We start from the raw sequence: 20,773 nt of genomic DNA, 5'->3' as shown, positions 1-20,773 counted from the left end.
GCCTCCTGTATGTTGACGCAGCCTCAAATGAGTACCTGGTGCGAGGTGTAAACATCGCCACTGGGGAGACAAAGGCGTCCGGGCGTGGTGCTGGCCACCCACCCCCCACGTGTGCCGTGCCGGCCTTCACAGGTGCTACTCGCTAACAGCATTTGCCCCAACAGTCTGTTAAGGCTACATGGGGGATCTTTGTCTTTGTATGTGCGTGTGCAGGACTGAGAAGACAGAGGTTCTTAGCGATGAACTCCTCAAGGTAGGGTTCATCTACACACACCATTACCCATCATCACACGCACACCATTACCCATCACCACACACACACCATGACCAATCACCACATGCACACCATCACCCATCACCACATGCACACCATCACCCATCACCACACACACACCATCACCCATCATCACACGCACACCATCACCCATCATCACACGCACGCCATTACCCATCACCACACACACACCATTACCCATCACCACACACACACCATGACCAATCACCACATGCACACCATCACCCATCACCACACACACACCATCACCCATCATCACACGCACATCATCACACACGCACACCATCACCCATCATCACACGCACACCGTTACCCATCATCACACACACACCATCACACACCATCACCCATTATCACAAACTCAGAACACCGTCCAAATTTTGCCAAATCTTACAAACGTCACCACAATTCACTCACTTGAACTACAGTGCGGTACAGTACACGAAACAGAGTCCCCTTCTGCGGTAGATCGCGTGGTCAAATCCTGGTAGGGGGGGGGGCGGTGGAGGGGGTGGTGATGATTCAGCCCATCATCTCTGGGCGGGGGGTCGTTAAAATGAGTACCGCTTTGTGGGGAAGTTAACAGTGGCTGTGCTATGGATAGACTCGAGTCTCGCCCCCCATATGAATGTTTCATTTCCGCTGCTGGCCCAGAGCACAAGTTCAGTTCTCAGTTAAGCAGGAAATGACTGATTTTAGATTTATCTCCAAGTTGGTTATGTGTACACAGAAAGTCTGCCAGTCTCTGTGTGAGTCTATGGCTCTCTGTGTGAGTCTGTGGGTCTCTGTGTGAGCCTGTGGGTCTCTGTGTGAGTCTTTGAGTCTCTGTGTGAGTCTATTGGTCTCCGTGTGAGTCTGTGAGTCTCTGTGTGAGTCTGCGGGTCTCTGTGTGAGTCTGCGGGTCTCTGTGAGTATATGGGTCTCCATGTGAGTCTGTGTGAGTCTGTGAGTCTCTGGGTGAGTCTGTGGGTCTCCATGTGAGTCTGTGTGAGTCTGTGAGTCTCTGTGTGAGTCTGTGGGTCTCTATGTGAGTATATGGGTCTTCATGTGAGTCTGTGGGTCTCCGTGTGAGTGTGGATGTCTGTGTGAGTCTGTGGGTCTCTGTGTGAGTCTGTGGGTCTCTGTGCGAGTCTGTGAGTCTTTGCGTGAGTCTATGGGTCTCCGTGTAAGTCTGTGAGTCTCTGTGTGAGTCTATGAGCCTCTCTCTGTGAGTCTATAGGTCTCTGTGTGAGTCTGTGGGTCACTGTGCGAGTCTGTGAGTCTTTGCGTGAGTCTATGGGTCTCCGTGTAAGTCTGCGAGTCTCTGTGTGAGTCTATGAGCCTTTGTGAGTCTCTAGGTCTCTGTGTGAGGCTGTGGGTCTCTGAGTCTTTGGGTCTTTGGGTCTATGTGCGAGTCTGTGGGTCTGTCTCTGTGAGTCTATGGGTCTCTGTGTGTGTGTCACTGTGTCTGTGTGTCGCGGTAGTGTAGCGGTTAGGTTCATAGCTGTGCAACCCGAGTTCAATTCCCGCTCACGGCCAACACCAGCGAAGATTATCTGAACCAGTCCTGGGCATCTCCTAGGTAGACTCATCCTCAAATGAGTAGCTGGTGCGATGTGTAAACATCGGCACTCGGGAGACAAAGGCGGCCGGGCGTGGTACTGGCCACCCACCCCCTCGTGTGCCGTGCCGGCCTTCATAGGTGCTACTCGCTAACAGCACTTGCCCCTACAGTTTGTTAAGGCTACATGGGGATCTTTGTCTTTGTGTCTCGATCTGACAGTCTGTGTGCTTATGTCACTCTGAGTTTCTAACTGACTGTGTCGCTCTGTGTATGTGTGTCTGTGTGTCACTGTGTAAATGTTCATTTGAGCAGGAAATGACTTTAACTTGACTGTGTGTGTATGTGGAAGTGCAGCAGTAAGCTCACTGCGCTATGAACCCTGCGGTCTAAGTTCGATTCTCGCTCGCGTCCAACACCAGTGACGATTATCTGAACCTGTCCTGGGCCTCCCCTAGGTCGACTCAGCCTCAAATGAGTACCTGGTGCGGTGTGTAAACATCGCCACTGGGGAGACAAAGGCGGCCGGCCGTGGTGCTGGTCCACCCACCTGCTTGTGCGCCGTGCTTGCCTTACTAGTTGCTGCTGCTCGCTAACGGCACTTGCCCCAACAGTCTGTTAAAGGCTACGCGGGGGACCTTTGTCTGTGTGCCTGCGTAGGTGGAGAAGAGGCTGGAGAGCCTCAAGATGGTTTTCAACCACGCGCACAAGAAGCTGAGCGGCTGCCTCCACGGAACCCCGGGGCTCGAACTCGATAAGAGATTGGTGAATGCTGACTCCACCTCCACACGCGGAGATGCCCAGAACCTTCAGCAGGCCTACAGCCTTAACCCTGTAGACTCACACGGAGAACCATAGCCTTAGGTAGGCCTACAGCCTTACCCCGTAGACTCACATGGAGACACATAGACTTCAGGAGGCCTACAGCCTTACCCCATAGATTCACACGGAGACCTATAGCCTTCAGGAGGCCTACAGCTTTACCCCGTAGACTCACATGGAAGACCCATAGCCTTCAGGAGGCCTACAGCTTTACCCCGTAGACTCACACCGAGAACCATAGCCTTAGGTAGGCCTACAGCCTTACCCCGTAGCCTTAAGCAGACCTACACCCTTACCCCGTAGACTCACACGGAGACCCATAGCCTTCAGGAGGCCTACAGCCTTACCCTGTAGACTCACACGGAGACCCATAGCCTTCAGGAGGCCTACAGCTTTACCCCATAGACTCACACGGAGAGACCCAAAATTCTCACATGGAGATACGTAGACTGGCACAGAGACCCAATGACTGGCACAGAGACCCATTGCCTCACACAGAGACCCAATGGCTCACACAAACTGAGCTGTACACCAAAAAAAAATCACGTTACATTTGGTTCTGCATTTAATTTGGGGACTTTCCGGCACCGAAAATGAAAAGAAAGCGGTTTGACTGTCACAAGGTGAGCATCACTCTCAAATGGCAGAGCGGCTGGGACAGTGCTGCCCTCTGCTGCGTGTAGAGAGCGTGCTACACTACCGCCCCTCACAGAAACACAAAGCCAAAGATCCCCCGTATAGCCTTTGATAGACTGTTGGGGCACGTGCTGTTAGCGAATAGCGCCTATGAAGGCCGTCACGACACACAAGGGGGTGGGTTTTCCAGCGCCACGTCCTGCCGCCTTTGTCTCCCCAGTGGCGATGTTTTTACACACGCAGCACTTGCCCCAGCAGTCTGTTAAAGGCTACACGGGGGGTCTTCGTCTTTGCGTGTGAGCGTCTGCGCGAGTGGCAAACCGTGCCGAGGGCTGAGTCAGAGCTGTTGTGATAGTGTCATTTGTAAACAGTTGTTTATCAATGTGTCTGTATATATCTACCTCTGTGTAAGCCCTTGCTAGTTTAACAGGCGTTGCGGCATGCCTGTACGTGCCTGTACGTGCCTGTACGTGCCTGTACGTGCCCGGGTGTGTGTGCGTGTGTGTGGTGAGTGTGGGGAGCGGTTGTGTAGCGTTTAGCGCGCTGCGCTGCGAACCGGCCGACCCGAGTTCGATTCCCGCTCACGGCCACCAACACCAGTGACGATTATTGGTCCTGGGCCTCCCCTAGATCGACTAAGCCTCAAATGAGTACCCGGTGCGGTGTGTAAACATCGCCGCTTGGGAGACAAAGGCGGCCGGGCGTGGTGCTGGCCACCCAACCCCTTGTGTGCCGTGCCGGCCTTCATAGGCGCTGCTCGCTAACAGCAACTTGCCCCACAAAGTCCGTGAAGGCTTTATGGGGGATCCTTTGTCTTTGCTTTATGTTCACGTGGTCTCAAAGTGGACCTGGCCTGGCACAGGCACCGTGGTGACGTCACTGGCACTTAGTGGCAAAGGCGCGTGTTGTTGTTGTGTCGTGTGTTTTAACATGTGTGTGCGTGTGTTAACGTGTGTGTGCGTGTGTTGACGTGCGCGTGTGTTAACGTGTGTGTTAACGTGTGTGTGTTAACGTGTGTGTGCCGTGTGTGTTGACGTGTATGTGTGTTAACGCGTGCGTGTGTTAACGCGTGTCTGCCGTGTGTGTTGACGTGTGTGTGTTAACACGTGCGTGTTTTTAACGCGTGCGTGTGTTAACGTGTGTGTGCCGTGTGTGTTGACGTGTGTGTGTGTTAACGCGTGCGTGTGTTAACGCGTGTGTGTTTTAACGTGTGTGTGCCGTGTGTGTTGACGTGTGTGTGTTAACGTGTGTGTGCCGTGTGTGTTGACTTGTGCGTGTTAACGCGTGCGTGTGTTAACGTGTGTGTGTTGACGTGTGTGTGTTGACGTGTGTGTGTTAAGGTGTGCGTGTGTTAACGCGTGTGTGCGTGTGTGCCTTGTGTGCGGTACAGAAGAGGGTGCCAGTGGCGGTGCTCGCCGTGGATTTGTCGGACAGCTACCGCACACTCGAGGACATGCCCTTTGGGTGAGCCCGCACGCACACACATAGCTACACACACATAGCTACACACATAGCTACACACACACAGCTACACACACACATAGCTACACACACACAGCTACACACACATAGTTACACACACACAGCTACACACACATAGCTACACACACACAGCTACACACACATAGCTACACACACACAGCTACACACACATAGCTACACACACACAGCTACACACACATAGCTACACACACACAGCTACACACACATAGCTACACACACATAGCTATACACACACATATATAGTGACACACACACACACACAGCTACACACAAATATACCCCGTGTAGCCTTAACAGACTGTAGGGGCAAGTGCTGTTAGCGAGCAGCACCTATGAAGGCCGGCACGGCGCACGAGGGGGTGGGTAGCCAGCACCGCGCCCGGCCGCCTTTGTCTCCCCAGTGGCGATGTTTACTCACCACACTGGGTACTCATTTGAGGCCGAGTCAACCTAGGGGAGGTTCCAGGACCGGTTTGGATAATCGTCACTGGTGTCGGCCGTGAGTGGGGAATCGAACCCGGGTCTCTTGCCGGGTTCGTAGCGCGGCGTAGCGCTAACCGCCACGCCACCGCTCCCCACACACACACAGACACACACACACACACAACCAACATGCACCACACACACACAAGCGACATGCACCACACACACACACACACAACCAACATGCACCACACACACACACACACAACCGACATGCACCACACACACACACAACCGACATGCACCACACACACACACACACAACCGACATGCACCACACACACACACACACAACCGACATGCACCACACACACACACACACAACCGACATGCACCACACACACACACACACAACCGACATGCACCACACACACACAACCGACATGCACCACACACACACACACACAACCGACATGCACCACACACACACACACACAACCGACATGCACCACACACACACACACACAACCGACATGCACCACACACACACACACAACTGACATGCACCACACACACACACACACAACCGACATGCACCACACACACACACACACAACCGACATGCACCACACACACACACACACAACCAACATGCACCACACACACACACACACAACCGACATGCACCACACACACACAACCAACATGCACCACACACACACACACGCTCGCTCGCTCACGCCCTTCGTACGCGAGCCCTCTCCACTCCCCTCCATCCGTGACCTCTAGGGCCCCGTGACGTCATCACCACAGGAGTGTGCCAATCCTTCCCCGAGTCGCCCGCAAGCGGTAAATAAAATGAGAAACGTTAAACATTTACCGGAGCTGAAGGTAGAGACAGAATTCACGTCTCATGGAGGAGGGGGTGGGGGCGGGGGATGGGGGGTGAGGGGGCGTGGCCCTGCCCTAGCGTAAACTGGGTTCTCAAGTGCAGTTGACAGTGAGACCCACAGACTCACACAGAGACACATAGAATCACACAGAGACCCATAGACTCACACAAAGACCCATAGACTCACACAGAGACACATAGACTCACACAAAGACCCATAGACTCACTCAGGGAGCCATAGACTCGCACAGAGACCCATAGACTCACACAGAGACACATAGACTCACACAAAGACCCATAGACTCACTCAGGGAGCCATAGACTCGCACAGAGACACATAGACTCACACAAAGACCCATAGACTCACACAGAGACACATAGACTCACACAGAGACCCACAGACTCGCACAGAGACACATCGACTCACACAAAGACCCATAGACTCACACAGAGACACATAGACTCACACAAAGACCCATAGACTCACTCAGGGAGCCATAGACTCGCACAGAGACCCATAGACTCGCACAGAGACCCATAGACTCACACATAGACCCATAGACTCACACATAGACCCATACACTCACACAGAGACCCATAGACTCGCACAGAGACCCATAGACTCGCTCAGAGACCCATAGACTCACACAGAGACCCATAGACTCACACAGAGACCCATATACTCGCTCAGAGACCCATAGACTCACACAGAGACCCATAGACTCGCACAGAGACCCATAGACTCGCACAGAGACCCATAGACTCACACACAGGGGCGGAGCCAGGGGGGGTGACAGGGGTGACATTCTGAGTATAAGTGTACGACACTCGGTCTGGTGGACTCCGTGCAACTGCATTGTCAGTGTGTCGCCAACCGATGGCGTCTAGTTCAACAGCCCGACTCTCTAATCATTCTTGAAATTAAAATTTGTTGAATGTCACCCCGGCCTGAAATCCTGGCTCCGCCCCTGCTCACACAGAGACCCATGGACTCGCACAGAGACCCATAGATTCACACAGAGACCCATAGACTCACACAGAGACCAATAGACTCACACAGAGACATATATACTTACACAGAGACCTATAGACTCACACAGAGACACATATACTTACACAGAGACCCATAGACTGATAGAGACATATAGACTCACATAGAGACCCATAGACTCGCACACAGACCCATTGACTCACGTAGAGACCCACGGACTGATAGAGACATATAGACTCATACACTCACACACAGACCCATAGACTCACTCGAGACCCATGGACTGACACAGACTGAGCAGTGATTAAACGGGGTTCTCAAGTGCAGTGAGTTGAGGCTCTTGGCCCAGTCACCAATGAGTGCACAAAAAACCCTGTCTCGTCAAAAATGTTGTTCTGCACTTTATTCCAGCTCCGAGAAAGTTAGCAGAGAGCCGGTTGACTGCCACGGGAGAAGCAATTGCAGTCGTCCCTCGGCTCACGAGTTTCTGTTATCCCTTCCACGAAAACTAATTGTTAACCGAAATGGCTGTTCATCGAAAACATCAAAATCACCGAGTCGGCAGGAGAGCCGTTTCCGCTGCCAAAACAGACGGCCTACAATGTCAGCGGAGCCACAGTCGAGGTCTCAACGCTCGTAAATGGGCGTCGCCGATTGGCCGAGGGCGTGGACTCAGCCCCACTAACGAGCGCTCGGATTGGCCGAAATCTGGCGCCCCGCGTGCACAGCGTAAACGCGCCGTCAGTCAACACGTTAACGTCAGTCAACACGTTAACGTCAGTCAACACGTTAACGTCAGTCAACACGTTAACGTCAGTCAACACGTAAACGTCAGTCAACACGTTAACGTCAGTCAACACGTTAACGTCAGTCAACACGTTAACGTCAGTCAACACGTTAACGTCAGTCAACACGTTAACGTCAGTCAACACGTTAACGTCAGTCAACACGTTAACGTCAGTCAACACGTTAACGTCAGTCAACACGTTAACGCGCCGTCAGTCTACACGTTAACGTCAGTCAACACGTAAACGTCAGTCAACACGTTAACGTCAGTCAACACGTTAACGCGCCGTCAGTCTACACGTTAACGTCAGTCAACACGTAAACGTCAGTCAACACGTTAACGTCAGTCAACACGTTAACGCGCCGTCAGTCAACACGTTAACGTCAGTCAACACGTTAACGTCAGTCTACACGTTAACGTCAGTCAACACGTTAACGTCAGTCAACACGTTAACGTCAGTCAACACGTTAACGCGCCGTCAGTCAACACGTTAACGCACCGTCAGTCTACACGTTAACACGCCGTCAGTCAACACGTTAACGTCAGTCAACACGTTAACGTCAGTCAACACGTAAACGTCAGTCAACACGTTAACGTCAGTCAACACGTTAACGTCAGTCGACACGATGGGGTCACTGTGGGAGGCGAAACGTTAACTGAAAAACCGTGAACCGATGTCACCATTAACCGAGGGACTACCCATGCACTGGCAGGGCGGGTGGCACATTGCTGCCCTGTGTGGAGCCCGACTCACTCAGCTACTCCGATAACACTGCTGCTACCACTGCTGCTGCTACTACTGCTGCTGCTACTACTGCTGCTGGTACCGCTGTTACTGCTGCTACTGCTGCTGCTACTACTGCTGCTGGTACCGCTGTTGATGCTGCTACTACTGCTGCTACTGCTACTACTGCTGCTACTACTACTGCTGCTGGTACCGCTGTTACTGCTGCTACTGCTGCTGCTACTACTACTGCTGCTGATACCGCTGTTACCGCTGTTGATGCTGCTACTGCTGCTACCACTGCTGCTAATACTACTGCTGCTGGTACCGCTGTTGGTGCTGCTACTACTGCTGCTGCTACCACTGCTGCTAATACTACTACTGCTGCTGGTACCGCTGTTGATGCTGCTACTGCTGCTGCTACCACTGTTGCTAATACTACTACTGCTGCTGCTACTACTGCTGCTGGTACCGCTGTTGGTGTTGCTACTGCTACTACTGCTGCTGCCACTGCTGCTACCGCTGTTGGTGCTATAACTGCTGCTGCTACTGCTCTTGCTACTGTTGTTGGTGCTACTATTGCTGCTACTGCTGTTTGTGCGGCTACTGCTGTTGATGATACTGCTGCTTCTAATGCTGCTGCTATCATTGCTGCTTCTCCTCCCGCTGCTGTTGCGTCGCGGCCCACAGCAAGGTGCTGCAGCAGTGCGGGGAGGCGCAGCTGAACCTGGCGATGGAGGTGTGCAACATGGAGACCAACGTGGAGACCAACGTCCTGGAGCCCATCAACCTCTTGGCCGAGGTGACGGCCCCCCCCACCGCCCTCCTTCCTTCCCCCACGGACCCCCCACGGACCCCCCACGGACCCCCCCCCCATATACACCCCCACGGATTCTCGCGGACCCCCACTGACTACCCAGGCAACCCCTCGATACCCCCCCCCCCCCCACGGATCCCTCCCGACTCTTGAGGACATTCCCGACCGCCAGAGATCCCTAGACCCCACGGACCCCTGTGGACCACACAAGGAACCCCACCGACCGCTACGGACCCCCTCCCACCCCCCCCCCCCCCCCCACGGACCCTCTCCGACCCCTATGTACCCCCATGCACCCCCCACAGACCCCCCGCGGATTTAATAGAAAGGTTTCCATCTCTACCACTATGGGTATCTATGGGGGTCTATGGGTCTCCGTGTGAGTCTGTGAGTTTCTATGGGAGTCTATGGATCATTGTGCGAGTCAATGGGTCTGTGTGAGTCTACGAGTCTCTATGTGAGTATATGGGTCCCTCTGTGAGTCTATGGGTCTCTGTGTGAGTATATGGGTCCCTCTGTGAGTCTATGGGTCTCTATGTGAGTCTATGGGTCTCTATGTGAGTATATGGGTCCCTCTGTGAGTCTATGGGTCTCTGCGTGAGTCTACGAGTCTCTATGTGAGTATATGGGTCTCTGTGTGTGTCTATGGGTCTCTATGCGAGTCTATGGGTCTCTGTGCGAGTCTATGGGTCCCTCTGTGAGTCTATGGGTCTCTGTGTGAGTCTATGAGTCTCTCTGTGAGTCTACGGGTCTCTGCGTGAGTCTATGGGTCCCTCTGTGAGTCTATGGGTCTCTGTGTGAGCCTACGAGTCTCTATGTGAGTATATGGGTCCCTCTGTGAGTCTGAGTCTATGGGTCTCTGTGTGAGTCTATGGGTCTCTGTGTGAGTCTATGGGTCCCTCTGTTAGTATATGGGTCTCTGTGTGAGTCTATGGGTCTCTATGTGAGTCTATGGGTCCCTGTGTCAGTCTATGGGTCCCTTTGTGAGTCTATGGGTCTCTACGTGAGTCTATGGGTCTCTATGTGAGTATATGGGTCCCTCTGTGAGTCTATGGGTCCCTGTGTGAGTCTATGGGTCTCTGCGTGAGTCTTCGAGTCTCTGTGAGTCTATGGGTCCCTCTGTGAGTCTATGGGTCTCTATGTGAGTCTATGGGTCCCTCTGTGAGTCTATGGGTCCCTCTGTGAGTCTATGGTCTCTATGTGAGTCTACGAGTCTCTATGGGAGTCTATGGGTCTCTGTGTGAGTCTATGGGTCTCTGCGTGAGTCTATGGGTCCCTGTGTGAGTCTATGGGTCTCTGCGTGAGTCTATGAGTCTCTATGGGAGTCTATGGGTCTCTGTGTGAGTCTATGGGTCTCTGCGTGAGTCTATGGGTCTCTGTGTGAGTCTATGAGACCCCCCCCCCGGTGTAAACGCTGTGGTTGGGACTGGAACCCGCGATGTCGATGGCGCCGGTTGCTCTGCGCCTCTGAGCCACGCTGAGCCTCCTCCTCTCTCCCCCGTGCCCTCTGACCCCGCAGGAGCACATCCCCAACATCCAGAAGCAGAGGAAACATCTCAGCAAGATGGTGCTGGACATGGAGGGCGCCAAGTCCAGGTGGGACCCAGTGACACGCGACCCACCTCCACACGCGTGTGTGCATGTGTGTGTGCGTGTGTGTGTGTGCGTGTGTGTGCACGTGTGTGTGTGTGTGTGTGCACGTGTGTGTGTGTGTGTGCGTTGGGAGCGGTAACGTCGCCCTTGGCGCGCTGCACTATGAACCCGGCAACCCGAGTTCGATTCCTGATCGCGTTCAATATCAATGACAGACATCTGAACCAGTCCTGGAGCGCAGATGTCCCAACCGGTTCTTCCTGGCGTGGTGTAATCAACATCGCCCCCCACCCCCTCGTGTGCTGTGCCGGCCTTCATTGGTGCTCGCTGACAGCACTTGCCCCAACAGGCTATCTGGGGGATCTTTGTCTTTGTGTGCGCGAGTGTGTACGTACGGGCATGATTGACGGACTTCTCCCTCCTTCCCCTCCCTCTCCCTCCCTCTCCCCGCCCCCCCTCCCTCCCTGCAGGTACCAGCAGGCCTCCAAGGTGCTGCAGGGCAACGTGGGGGCAATGACGCCCAGCAAGCTGGAGGCGCTGCGCGAGGAGATGGAGGAGGAGGAGAACAAAGTGGAGATCATGAAGGTGCCGTGCCCTCCCTCGGCAGCATCGCCGCGCTGCTACCCCTCCCCTCCCATAAGCAGCAGCGTGCCCCGCGTCACGGAGGGGAGGCACGCCCCCAGGGCCTTCCCCGAGGGGGAGGGAGGGGAGGAGGTGGGGGCCCGTCTGGGGAGGGGCCTCCCTCTCCCTCCCCTCTCCCTCCCCTCTACCCCGTCACCAACTCTCGCCCGCTCGCAAATCTACCCGTCGGAGTCTGTATTTAGACTCGAGGAGGAATCCGATGAGCTATGAAGCTCTTTTTCGCGGAGGTTCAGCAGGGGCACGGGGGTCAGCAAGTTGTCCCATCAGCTGCCGTCTCCTGCCCTAGCTCCCACCTCCCCCCTCTACCCGGTCCCTCCCCCCTGCCTCCCTCCAGCTGTCCCTGTGTGGCTGTGTCTGTGAGACACAGCAGCAGACACAGCCTCAACAGCAGCAGACACAGCCTCACGCGGTAGTTTCACAGTAGGCGGGGGGGGGGGGGGCGTCGTGGCTGCTGTCTGGCCCGCCCTAGGAGGCACCCCCAGTGACAGCCGTCCCTGTGCGGCAGAAGTGTGAATCATCACGCGGGGAGGCGACGCCGCCGCCGCCGCTGCGTCTCACAGACGCCGGCTGCCACCGTACTGAACGCTCGTGCGGAGACCGCTCCCGGTACAAAGTCCGCCCCAGTGGTTACGGCCTGCCGGCTCGCCACGCGACCCTTGACCCCCCTCCCTCGTGCGCACCGCCGCCCTCCTTGGAGTGTTGCCCCCTCACCCCCCCCGCCTCACCGCCACAGCCCCAGGTCGTGGGTGATTCCCTCCCGAGAGACACTGTGGGGTAGGTGAATGAGTAGGTAAACTGGTGGGTAGGTGAGTGAGTAGGTGAATAGTTAAGTGAAGTGAATGAGTCGGTGAGTAGTTGATTGAGTGGGTAGGTGAGTAGGTATGCTAGTGAGCAGGTGAGTGGGTAAGTAAGTAGTTGAGTGAGTAGGTGAGTCAGTAAGGAGGTGAGTAGGTATGCTAGTGAGTAGTTGAGTGGGTAAGTAAGTAGTTGAGTGAGTAGGTGAGTCAGTAAGGAGGCGAGTAGTAGGGTGCCACTGATTAGAATCACAGAGTAGAGACAGAGAAGAGGAGATGTGGACCCTGAGCGAGGAGTTGAGTGGACAGGTGTGTGGGTGAGCAGGTGAGTAGGTAAGTAGTTGAGTGAGTAGTTGAGTCAGTAAGGAGGCGAGTAGTAGGGTGCCACTCGACACACACAGAGTCACGGTGTGGAGGCATAGACACGGAGTGGAGGAGGAGGGAGGGGGGAGACGCGGAGCGGCCGTGCAGAGGAACCGAGAGTCCAAGGAGGTTCTCAGCTCTTGACTTGTGCAGAGGAAGTAACGACGTGGAGAGGAGGGGAAGACCCCAGACAGCCCGAGGCCTTTCTCCCCATGTGCTGCGCGTCTGGTTGCACCCCGACGCACGCGCAGAAAGCCGCTTGGGTGAGGAAGCGAACCCAGGCCCCTCTTGCCGTGAGCCGCGAGCATGACCCACCAGCCCCTCCGCCCTTGTCGTCTCTCGCGCGTTCGCCCGGTCGCACCAAACGCGCTTGATGCTTGTGACTTGCCTTCCCTACTCCTGCTGTCTGCCTACACCCCCTTTTCTCTCTGTCTCTCTCTGTCTGTCTCTGTCTCTCTCTGCCTCTGTGTCCCCCGTGCTGCGATAACTACTACGCCACCACCAGTGACGATTATTTGAAGCGGTCCTGGGCCTCCCCTAGGTCGACTCAGCCTCAAATGAGTGCCTGGTGCGGTGTGTAGTAAACGTCGCCACTGGGGAGACAAAGGCGGCCGAGCGTGGTGCTGGCCACCCACCCCCTCGTGTGCCGTGCCGGCCTTCATAGGTGCTCGCTGAAAGCACTTGCCCCAACAGTCTGTTAAGGTTCTTTGTCTTGGTGTTCTGTGTGGGTGGCTAGGACCAGTATGCCACGGAGCTCTACCAGTTCGTGGCCAAGGAGAAAGGCTTTGCCGACTACTTTGTCAAGGTGAGCGCCGCACGCACACGCACGCTCGCACGCACACACGCACACACACACGCACACACACACACACGTGTGTGCACACAGAGATAAAGACAACATCCCCCAGTATAGCCTTAACAGACTGTTGGGTGCTGTTAGCGAGCACCTATGAAGGCCGGCACGGCACACGAGGGGGTGGGAGGCCAACATCACGCCCGGCCGCCTTGGTCTCCCGAGTAGCGGTGTTTACACACCGCACCGGGTACTCATTTCAGGCTGAGTCGACCTAGGCGAGGTCTAGGACCGCTTCAAATGATCGCCACTGGTGTTGGCCGTGAGCGGGAATCGAACCCGGGTCGCCAGGTTCATAGCGCAGCGCGCTAACCGCTACACACACGCACAACAACAACCAGATGGAAATTCCTCAGGTACAGCTATTGAAGGCTTCACGAACTACGTGGTTGAAATAGATGTCAATGTGGGAGCCAGAGGGCATCCCTGTCGCACCCCAAAGTGAACAGGGAATGGCTCCGACTCCCGGCCACGTAGTTTTACCCGGGCCCGCTCACCATCATGAAGGTCCTTAATGATCGTGAGCAGAGGGTCAGGGACTCCAAAAGCACGAAGAACAACCCAGAGCCCAGGCCTGCTGATGGTATCATAGGCCTTGACGAGGTCAATAAAGCAGAGATGTAGGTCTTGTTGGAATTCCCTATACCTCTGCTGTAGCAGATGGACAGAAAATATGGCATCTGTGCAGGACCACCCTTTCCTGAAACCGCATTGGGGCTCCGCAAGCCTCTCCTCAGCGTGCTTGGCATGGCAAAGTTGAATAATCCTTGCCAAGACCTTTCCTGGCACACTAAAGAGTGAGATGCCCCTGTAGTTGTTACAGTCTGTGCGGTCCCCCTTCTTAAAGAGGAGGGGGACCACCAGGGCATCCTTCCAATCTTGCGGAACCCGTCCAGTGGTCCAGACTGTTATGATGTCTTGTAGTGCAGTGTGTGCACAAACGCCACCCTCTCTCAGCATTTCGCTTGGGAGATCATCTCTGCCCGGTGCCTTTCCTGGTCTCAGACTCTGTATCACCTTCAGTACTTCCTCAACAGATGGCACCTCAGCTGGCCACTCACAGGGGTTGACTTCCTCCAATATTTGAGGCACCGCAGCCTCAGCAGGGTCACATCCCCACTTTGTCCCACGTTTTCCTGGCTGAGGGATTTCCCCTCCCCCAGGACCTCACAGATATGCTCAGCAAATCTGCAAACATGTTCCTGGGGGTCGGAGATTGGATCACCGTTCTTTCCCCTAATGATGGTACTAGGTGTGGCGCTGCCGGTTACGCATACGCACAACATACACACACGCACGCACATACACGAACACACGCGCACAACGAGGACACGCACAATGGTGGCGGTGTGTGACGTGCTGACGTGTGTGTTCATGTCCCCGTGTCTCTGTGCAGCTCCTGGAGACGCAGGCCGACTTCCACAAGAGGTCCTTGGCTGTCATCGAGACTCTCCTGCCCAAGATCACAGCCGAGAGAGGTGAAGCTCCCTCACTACCTCCCTCTTCCAGCCCTTGGATTGTGTGTGTGTGTGACCGTGTGTGGTTGTGATTGTCTTTTGACGTGGGGAGCGGTGGTGTAGCAGTTAACGCTACGCTGCGCTACGAACCCGGCATCCCGGGTTCGATCCCCAATCACAGCCAACACTGGTGAAGATCATCAGAACCCGGTCCTGGGCCTCCCCTAGGTCGATTCAGCCTCAAATGAGTACCCGGTGCGGTGTGTAGTAAACATCGCCACTGGGGAGACAAAGGCGGCCGGGCGTGGTGCTGGCCACCCATCCCCTAGCGTGCCACAGTGCCGGCCTTCACAGGTTCTGTTATTCGCTTACAGCACTTGCCCCTACAGTCTGTTAAGGCTACACGGGGGATGTTTGCCTTTGCGTGTGTGTGTGTCTCAGAGCACTGCGTGCGTCCCTGCTACGGGCAGCCGCTGGAGGAGCACCTGCAGCTGAGCCGACGGGACATCGCCTTTCCCATCGAGGCCTGCGTCGTGGCACTCATGGACACCGGCCTGCAGGAGGAGGTGAGAGCCCAGTGCGGGCAGCGGGCGATGGTGAGCGATGGGCGAGCGATGGGTGAGGTGTGTGTGCGAGGTGATGAATGTGCGTGTGTGTGTGTGTTTACTATGTACCACGGTGTGTGTACGTGTGTGTTTGACTATGTATCCATACCCGTCAACCCCTTATTAGTGCCCTATCTGATTAGAGACCAACTCAGACCTTATTGGTCACCCCGTACCCTGATAAATCTCAACATTCATCCTACAAAGTCCCATCACAAAGGAGAAACACAAACAAACATTAAAAAAAAAATTCGCCCGCATTGAAATGGCTGTAACGTCGTATGGACCTGAAAACTCGATTTCCCTGTACAAGAATATGGGGTAAATCGTGTGTGTTGACACGGTGTGTGTGTGTGTATGCACGTGTGTGTGTGTACGTGTGTGTGTATGCACGTGTGTGTGTGTGTTGACACGGTGTGTGTGTATGCACGTGTGTGTGTTGACACGGTGTGTGTGTGTGTATGCACGTGTGTGTGTGTGTTGACACGGTGTGTGTGTGTATACGCGTGTGTGTGTGTATGCACGTGTGTGTGTGTATGCACGTGTGTGTGTGTATGCACGTGTGTGTGTGTGTATGCACGTGTGTGTGTGTGTTGACACGGTGTATGTGTATGCACGTGTGTGTGTGTGTTGACACGGTGTGTGTATGCACGTGTGTGTGTGTATGCACATGTGTGTGTGTGTTGACACGGTGTGTGTGTATGCACGTGTGTGTGTGTGTGTGCAGGGTCTGTTCCGGATCGCGGCTGCCAACTCGAAGCTGAAGAAGCTGAAAGCGTCGCTTGACTGCTGCATCGTGGAGTCGGACTTCTCCCCCGACCCCCACGCCATCGCCGGTCACTACGCACACACACAGATACACACACACAGATACACACACACACCTACACACATACACACACCTACACACATACACATACACACACCTACACACACATACACACACACAGATACACACACACAGATACACACACGCCTACACACATACACACACACCTACACACACACACCTACACACATACACACACACAGATACACACACACCTACACACACACCTACACACACACAGATACACACACCTACACACACACACAGATACACACAGATACACACACACACAGATACACACACACAGATATACACACACACAGATACACACACCTACACACACACCTACACACACACAGATACACACACCTACACACACAGATACACACACACAGATACACACACACAGATACACACACACAGATACACACACACAGATACACACACACCTACACACACACCTACACACACACAGATACACACACCTACACACACACAGATACACACAGATACACACAGATACACAACAACAACAACCGCCATTCGCCACTAAGTGGCGGTGACGTCACCACGACGCTTGTGCCAGGCTATGTGCACCCTGAGGCCACGTGAAGTGTCGAACGCCCGCCCGGTGAGCGGGCCTGCCTACGATCCAGCCTGGTTAAACCCAGGATGGATCGTAGGCAGGCTAGCCTAAATGTTTCTAACCGGCGAAGATGTTCCATTAGGGGGCGTCCACGTTTCGCAAACGTAGAGAAGGGAGGGAATGACCGTGGCCGAGAAGACCTGAAGCTTAGTGCGGAGCGACAGACCAGGTAGCTTCCACACAGCGTTACGCAACCGATGAAAAGATATTGCCGCTCGACTGATTCGGAGTGAGACCTCTGCTGTTAAACTGGAGCCGGTCATAAGCACACTGCCCAGGTATGGGAAACTCTCCACTCTCTCCACAACTGCCCCATCACCGATTGGGAGTTGTGGGGGTGGAGTGTCCGATGGTACAAAATACCCAGGCAGGTGCTTAGTTTTGGTGGGGCTGATGGTAAGGCCCCATCTCTTAGTGGCACGCTCCAGTCTCAGACCCAGGTGCCACGGGTCGACTGACTGAGATGACTGGCTGATGCACCACCTGTGCCCCCTACTGTGCCAACCTGCTGTGCTTTAGCCACCCGGCGTTCCGCTCGTTGTTGTGAGCGTCGCTCCTCCGCCCTCCGTTGTTGTTGGAGGGCGACTGCCTCCAACTGCCCAGTAGCGTCCTTCACGAGCCTCCTCCACAGAGGCCGATCTTGACACCGCTGGTACCAGTCATCGGCAAGTCCACTCAGCTCCACGTCCTCCTGTACCACGTCACTCCATCTCTTCTCCAGCACACACACACAGACTCCAATACCAACACCCGCCATTCGCCACCAAGTGACGGTGACGTCGCCACGGCGCCTGTGCCAAGCCACGTGGACGCGCAGAGAGACACACGGATACACGGACAGGAACAGGCACGAGGACTACCGCCACCCCTGCCCTCCCTTCACGGACTCTCTCCCTCTTCCCCCCTTTACAACGTCACTCTCCCTCCCCCCCCCCGTTACGTCCCCGCCGTGGCTGTAGGGGCTCTCAAGTCCTATATCCGTGAGCTGCCCGAGCCTCTCATGACCTTCCACCTCTTCACAGACTGGAGCAAGGCGTTCAGGTGGGGGGGGGGGGCACACTCACCTCTCGTACACTCGCCTCTGTTGCACGCTCGCCTGTTGTGTTCTCACCAACACCCCCTCCCGCCGTGTCACCGTGACCCCCCCGTGACCCCCCCGTGACCCCCCCGTGACCCCCCCGTGTCTCTCCTGCAGCATGCCCGATCAGCAGGAGAGGCTGCAGGCGCTGTGGTCGGTGTGCGACCTGCTGCCCAAGGAGAACAAGGCCAACTTCCGGTGAGGAGACGACCTCGCAGTGACCTCGCTCAGCAAACTACGACCCCATCTCGACCTCGCCCAGCAGGCCACGCTAGAGCCTTGACCTCGCACAGCAGGCCACGCTAGAGCCTTGACCTCGCCCAGCAGGCCACGCTAAAGCCTTGACCTCGCCCAGCAGGCCACGCTCTAGCCTTGACCTCGCCCAGCAGGCCACGCTAAAGCCTTGACCTCGCCCAGCAGGCCACGCTAAAGCCTTGACCTCGCCCAGCAGGCCACGCTCTAGCCTTGACCTCGCCCAGCAGGCCACGCTGGAGCCTTGACCTCGCCCAGTGGGCCACGCTGCGGGTGGTGGGTGTCTGTGCGTCTGCGTGCAGGCTTTGATATGCGTTGCTTTGTCTGCGTGCCTGTGTGGGGAGTGGTGGCGCTGCGGTTGGCGCGCCGCTGCAACCTCGGCTTTGAGCGAGTACCCAACGTGGTGTGCACACATCGAGTACCCAACGCGGTGTGCACACATCGAGTACCCAACGCGGTGTGCATGAACATCGAGTACCCAACGCGGTGTGCACACATCGAGTACCCAACGCGGTGTGCATGAACATCGAGTACCCAACGCGGTGTGCATGAACATCGAGTACCCAACGCGGTGTGCATGAACATCGGCACCGGGGAGGCGAAGGCATCCCCGGTGCTCCACCCCCCCTCCATCAACGCGCCGCTCCGGCCTTCGCAGGCGCTCGCCCCGACGGCCGTGCGCCGGCTACGTGGGGGGAGCTTTGCCTCCGGCTGGCCGCCAGCGCCGGCGCGTTGTTGTGTTGCTGTGGCCCCGCCGCAGGTACCTGATGAAGTTCCTGGCGCGGCTCGCGGAGCAGCAGGAGTTTAACAAGATGACTCCCAGCAACATCGCCATCGTGCTGGGGCCCAACCTGCTGTGGGCCCCCACCTCCAGGTGGGCGACTCGCAACCACCGCTCGCTCCTCCGCCTCTCCGCGTTATAACGGGGGGGGGGGGGCGGCGGGGGGGCGCCCGGCGTTGTGTGAAAAGTGTTCCCGAATGGATTAACCACGTTGTATAAAACACTAAACATCAACCAGTTATAGTACACACAAGGCCCTTGTATGCACAACAGCTCACAATCATGTCTCCCCGTGTACACCCCCCCCTCCCCCGTGTCCTTCCCCCCCTCCCCCGTGTCCTCCCCCCCCCTGTGTCCTCCCCCCCACCCCGTGTCCTGCCCCCTCCCCCCCGTGTCCCCCCCCCCCCCGTGTCCTGCCCCCCCCCCCCCCCCCGTGTTCCCCTGCGTGCCGCAGCTCCGTGGACGCGATGTCCAGCGTCTCTATCCAGGTGGTCGGCATAGTGGAGATGATGCTGCAGTACTCGGAATGGTTCTTCCCTGACGGTCGGTACCCCACTGCGTGTGCGTGCACTCGCGTGTGCCTGCGTGTGCCTGCGTGTGCCTGCGTGTGCCTGTGTGCCTGTGTGCCTGCGTGTGCGTGTACGTGTGCCTGCGTGTGTGCCTGCGTGTGCCTGCGTGCGTGTGCCTGCGTGCGTCTGCCTGCGTGCGTGTACGTGCGTCTGTCATGCTGGCCTTCGCAGGTGCTCGCTAACAGCACGTGCTCCTAGTCTGTTAAGGCTGTACGGAGAAATCTTTGTCTTTGTGTGCGCAGCCGACACCAGTGACGATTATCTGAACCGGTCCTGGGCCTCTCCTAGGTCGACTGGGCCTCAAATGAGTACCTGGTGTGGTGTGTAGTAACATCGCCACTGGGGAGACAAAGGCGGCCGGGCGTGGTGCTGGCCACCCACCCCCTCGTGTGCTGTGCCGGCTTCCATAGGTGCTCGCTAACAGCACTTGCCCCTACAGCCTGTTAAGGCTACACGGGGGATCATTTGAGTGCCGGATGGCTGTGGTCTCGGCCAATCCACCCTTTGTTTGTGTGCGAGTGCTTGAGTGATTGAGTGATTGAGTTCGACTCCCGCCCCCTGTCCTCACCACCTCCCTCCTCCGTCGCTAGAGGTGGAGTTCGACCAGACGGGAATCTTTGCGGCGGCGTCGCAGCTGCCGGCGGAGGGGCCGGGGGGAGCGCCGGCGGGGGGGGGTCACCTGCTGGCGCCTGGTGTCAACGGGGAGAGGCGAGGAGGAGGCGCCGAGGGGAGCCGCGCCCGGCCGCTCAGCGTGGCGACCGACAACGACCTGGCGCGCGAGCTGCACAAGAAGGACGGGTGAGCTCGCACGCGGACACAACGCACACGCACAACGCACGCACAACACGCACAACACACACAACACACACAACGCACGACAC

General features: G+C 56.1%; 1 protein-coding gene across 6 annotated transcripts in view; it reads left to right on the top strand.

Moving 5' to 3' along the window:
- Nucleotides 1-20,773, top strand: part of LOC116955079 (rho GTPase-activating protein 44-like) — a 67,660-nt gene that overhangs the window by 30,605 nt on the left and 16,282 nt on the right. For all 6 annotated transcript variants that reach the window (XR_004404800.2, XR_012929748.1, XM_032976044.2 and 3 more), the window contains exons 2-16: nucleotides 214-253; nucleotides 2,496-2,600; nucleotides 4,684-4,757; nucleotides 9,304-9,415; nucleotides 10,950-11,026; nucleotides 11,494-11,608; nucleotides 13,559-13,627; nucleotides 15,072-15,153; nucleotides 15,574-15,698; nucleotides 16,465-16,573; nucleotides 18,172-18,253; nucleotides 18,408-18,488; nucleotides 19,303-19,416; nucleotides 19,778-19,866; nucleotides 20,483-20,690. Coding sequence is in view for 4 of the 6 variants with exons in the window: in XM_032976044.2 (XP_032831935.1) it covers nucleotides 214-253; nucleotides 2,496-2,600; nucleotides 4,684-4,757; nucleotides 9,304-9,415; nucleotides 10,950-11,026; nucleotides 11,494-11,608; nucleotides 13,559-13,627; nucleotides 15,072-15,153; nucleotides 15,574-15,698; nucleotides 16,465-16,573; nucleotides 18,172-18,253; nucleotides 18,408-18,488; nucleotides 19,303-19,416; nucleotides 19,778-19,866; nucleotides 20,483-20,690 (1,482 nt within the window). In the remaining 2 variants the exon portion in view is untranslated. The remainder of the gene's footprint in view (nucleotides 1-213; nucleotides 254-2,495; nucleotides 2,601-4,683; nucleotides 4,758-9,303; nucleotides 9,416-10,949; nucleotides 11,027-11,493; nucleotides 11,609-13,558; nucleotides 13,628-15,071; nucleotides 15,154-15,573; nucleotides 15,699-16,464; nucleotides 16,574-18,171; nucleotides 18,254-18,407; nucleotides 18,489-19,302; nucleotides 19,417-19,777; nucleotides 19,867-20,482; nucleotides 20,691-20,773) is intronic.

The sequence above is a fragment of the Petromyzon marinus genome, chromosome 58 (assembly GCF_048934315.1).
Source record: "Petromyzon marinus isolate PM22_M1 ecotype Great Lakes invasive population chromosome 58, UKy_Petmar_22M1.pri1.0, whole genome shotgun sequence".
Lineage (NCBI taxonomy): Eukaryota > Metazoa > Chordata > Hyperoartia > Petromyzontiformes > Petromyzontidae > Petromyzon > Petromyzon marinus.
Note: the sequence above shows the minus strand (reverse complement) of the source record. Positions and strands in the feature narration are given on the sequence as shown.